At 43.9% G+C, this 4,391-nt stretch overlaps 1 protein-coding gene across 1 annotated transcript; it reads left to right on the forward strand.

Annotated features, from left to right (window-relative positions):
* Nucleotides 1-396: 396 nt before the first annotated feature.
* Nucleotides 397-1,512, forward strand: LOC145947742 (uncharacterized). The gene is made up of 2 exons (XM_083057517.1): nt 397-650; nt 690-1,512. Exons 1-2 carry the CDS (start codon nt 397-399, stop codon nt 1,510-1,512), a joined length of 1,077 nt encoding a protein of 358 aa, XP_082913643.1.
* The last annotated feature ends 2,879 nt before the right edge of the window (nt 1,513-4,391 follow it).

Genomic DNA, 4,391 nt, shown 5'->3' on the forward strand with positions numbered 1-4,391 from the left:
TGACGTGGCGTGTGACAAGCAAGATACGATAAGAGAGTACTTTTCAATGGGACGCCATTCGAACGTTGATTGCTTCTATCTCTGTCAGACGTACGCGAGAATACCAAAACATCTTATACGCGACAACGCGAACTTACTGATCTTGTTTAAACAGGACGGTACCAACTTGAAACACGTGTACAACGATCATGTGAATACCGACATGTCGTATGAAGATTTCAGTAAATTATGTCGTATTTGTTGGCAACAAAAGTATGGATTCCTAGTGATAGACAAGGACAGCTTGCTTACAAACGGGCGATACAGAAAAGGATTTAACGAGTTTGCGATACCGCAAAACGATTAGTCGCTGCCGATATTCTGTCGAGAAGAGTGAAACGCGAACCCTCTGCAGACATGGCTGATAACCATAACATTCGCGAGCGTGAAAAGATTGCGAAGGAAATTGTGAAAACGAGCGAATCGATCCGTAAGAAACATCGTGCTTTAAAGATTGGTAAGATCGATGACGATATTGCAGTCAAGACTCACTTTAAACCTATTATCGAACCACTACAAAAGATTGTCGACAACGCGAGCTTGATCGCAGTGAAAAACGAACCTGAGAGTAAAGCTGACGTGAAAATTAAAACGTTACCCGCTGTTAAGCGGTACGAGGAGGAAGAGGAAGATGCGACACCGAAAAAGAGAAAACGACCAAACACAAATCGCTCATCGACATCACGTACATCGGACGGATTTTTACTGGATGAACCACCGATAAGCTCTACACCGTCCACCTCTACACAGTCCGCGACAACGAGCATCCTACCATTTACAATACCCGAATCACTCGCAAACGAAAATGTTTTCGAAACCACAAGCAATTCACTTGAAACATCCGTTCGAAACACGTTACAAACATCGGAAGGTCAAGAAATGTTGCGAGAGCACTTCGGACCACTGGGACAAAAATACATGGGTGCTCTCCTCGCTGTCGATAAAAAAAATGAGATTGATCACGTATATGGTGTCTATTTCGAAAAGGATGGAATGTTGCTCGGTAACAAACAATTCGACATGGATAAATATGACTCTATAATTATAGACAAAGTAAAGTACATTGGTACACCTGGATTATACGAGCTAGTCTTCAAGAGGATTCCCGATGATGTTATTTACACGGAAGACGATATGCAAAAATACAAGAGCATATTATTGGCGACGAACGCGCATAAACGCAAATATGATGCGCAAGGTCAATTACGGAGCAACAGGGGATACAAATACAAACAAATAATCGCACCGTTGATGTCAATTGAAAAGAAAAAATCTGGAAAGGATGTATTCATGCCTCAAGCGATGACGCTAACCGACAATAAAATTGATTACGTTCACTGGGACGACCCCAACGAGCTAGTGGATCGGGTACGATTGCTCGATGCTTCGCGCCGAGCTGGCCACAACGCTCACGACAATGAGATCCTGTCGATCATCGAGGAACTTCGCGAAGCAGGCATTATTATAAATTAAACGGGGTCTCGGCAAAACTAATCAGTCGATCGGCGTCATTCGCATCGAAAAATGCCTATCAACAAATTTGGATTATTCGAACGGAGAAATGATGCAACTGGCACAAGCGATCATTGGGATAGATTGGTGAGAAGTTATGTGCGCGGAAACGCTCTGTGTCGTGTCGCTACAGACTATGATGCAAGATCGCGCAAGATTCGTCGTGTAGCGCAACCTGAAGCTGACACTGATGCTGTCAACAAACTGTATGTGGAATCCTGCGTTAAAATATTGATGAATCAACAGAAAGAATCAGATGAGAAGCTGACTTCGTTCGAGAAGGACGTGCGAGCAGTACAGACTGCGATAAACGAACTTCAACGTACAGCTAATGCTAACTCAAAAACGACCTGAATGAGCAGCAGTGAACGGGTTAGGAGCGGTTATCGAACGGTAATCAAACATCTACGAAGGGTTATCGAACGGCTACGAACAATTATCGAACGGCTACGAAGGATTATCGAACTGCTATCTAACTACAATGAGTGGTAGTGGTAGTAAACGGCCTAGCAACAGCTGCGAACGAGGGTACGAACAACTCAAGCAGGGCTGCGAACGAGGCTACGAACAAGTCATTAAAGGCTACATACAAGGCTACTATCAACTCAGGAACGGCTGAGAACGGGTCAGGAACGGTTGCGAACGGGTCAGGAATGGCTACGAACGGGGTAGAAACGACTGTGAACAAGGCTGCGAACGAATCAAGAACGATTTTCGAATGGGTCAAGAACGGAAGTAAACAACGCAAGAACGGCTATGAACGGCTCAAGAACGGGTCAAGAACGGCTACGAACGGCTCAAGAACGGGTCAAGAACGACTACGAACGGCTCAAGAACGGGTCAAGAACGACTACGAACGGCTCAAGAACGGGTCAAGAACGACTACGAACGGCTCAAGAACGGGTCAAGAACGGCTACGAACGGCTCAAGAACGGGTCAAGAACGGCTACGAACGGCTCAAGAACGGGTCAAGAACGACTACGAACGGCTCAAGAACGGGTCAAGAACGGCTACGAACGGCTCAGGAACGGGTCAGTAACGGAAATGAGCGATAAAACAAGCAACAGTAAACGACGATCGGGAAAAATCGACGAAGCGATGAAACAACATAGTTTGGAGAGACGGCAGTTGGTGAACGAACTGCACGCGCCGGCGAGAAAAAATTTTCCCCGAAGACATGTCATAGTGCGAGGATATGATGATCTGTGGCAAGCCGACATCGTCGAGATGCGTCCGTACTCTCGTTTCAACAAAGGTTATCACTACATACTCACCATCATCGATGTGTTGAGCAAGTACGCGTGGGCCGTACCACTCAAGAGTAAAGGTGGAAGCGAGACGGCTGACGCTATCGCCGAAATAATTCGAGATAGCAAGAGATGCCCGAAAAACATGCAAACTGATATGGGGAAGGAATTTTACAACGCTGACGTGCAACGGCTTATACGGAAACATAACATCAATCATTATTCTACATATTCGGTAATGAAGGCATCGGTCGTCGAGCGATTCAATCGTACGCTGAAGAACGACATGTGGAAGATGTTTACGCTGAATGGAACTTACAAGTGGATCGACGCGTTGCCGCGACTCGTATCGGATTATAACGCGCGCAAGCACCGAACAATCGGCATGCGACCCGCCGACGTCACCCCCGCAATCGCTGATAAACTTTTAAAAACAGTATATAGTAACATAAAGATTGCCGCTCTGGCGAAATTCAAAGTAGGTGACTCGGTACGCGTCAGCAAGTATAAGAAACTTTTCGAGAAGGGTTACACGCCAAATTGGACGACGGAGGTTTTTAAGATTGTTAAAGTGCAGCGTACTAATCCCGTAAGCTATCTACTCGAGGACTATCGCAAAACATCTGTCGCTGGAGCGTTTTACGAGTATGAGTTATATCGCGCGAATTATCCGGACGTGTATCTTGTGGAGAAAGTACTGCGCAGGAGGGGTGACGAGGTTTACGTGAAATGGCTGGGATTTGACAATTCACACAATTCTTGGATACATAAGGACAATGTGATTTAATTCATATAGACTATTTATTTTAAGAAAAATATAATGTGTACAACGTATAAAATATATAAAATATACATGAAATATATGAAATACAAAATCTTTATTAATACATCCTTTCCTTTAATCGTTACAATATATTACACATATGTTACATAACAATATATCATACACACACACACACACATTATACTACATTATATTTTATAAGGGTATCTGGTAATGTGTCGGTCGAATCAGGTATAATATACCGCTTATCGTCGTACGGACTTAGAGCAATTTTTGTCTCGCGGATGGTATACACTTCATGCAATTTCGATCTAATACATGACTGCTGACGTGTCATTTCAATCTCTTCATTCAGGCATCGCGTATAATCGTCGAATGTTATACTACGCGCTACGACATTACTTTTGACACCTTTTGCTTTTATAGTGTCTTTTTTGCCGTCCACCCTCACCGCGTACATTTTTGCTCTAAGCCCGACGAATTCGGACATTATCGCGCCGTTATTCTCGTCTTTCATCAAGCCTGGCACCTTTTTGTTTGCATGCGCTATACCGTACGCGTTGTCAATTGGATAATCGCTCGTATCGAATCTAGCGATATCGCGTTTCATGTTCTCGTACACATCGTCGCACTCGATGTGATATATTAAACTGTCGGTGTCGGTGTACATTATCCGACATCTTTCACGATAGAGCGGTGACATGTACTCATAGTGAAATTCGTACAGACACACTTTCGATATATCGAGTATACACATACCAACATAGATTGGTTTGTTATATTTTACTTCTAGTTTACGTAATTCAACG

The sequence above is a fragment of the Prenolepis imparis genome, unplaced genomic scaffold, assembly GCF_030444845.1.
Source record: "Prenolepis imparis isolate NDT839.2.m4 unplaced genomic scaffold, iyPreImpa1.0 SCAF_134, whole genome shotgun sequence".
Classification (NCBI taxonomy): domain Eukaryota; kingdom Metazoa; phylum Arthropoda; class Insecta; order Hymenoptera; family Formicidae; genus Prenolepis; species Prenolepis imparis.

Coding starts and splice junctions, on each gene's coding strand:
- LOC145947742 (XM_083057517.1), top strand. CDS start 397: ATGGCTGATAACCATAACATTCGCGAGCGTGAAAAGATTGCGAAGGAA. Junction 651..689: donor ACGTTACCCGCTGTTAAGCG/GTACGAGGAGGA, acceptor ACCGAAAAAGAG/AAAACGACCAAACACAAATC.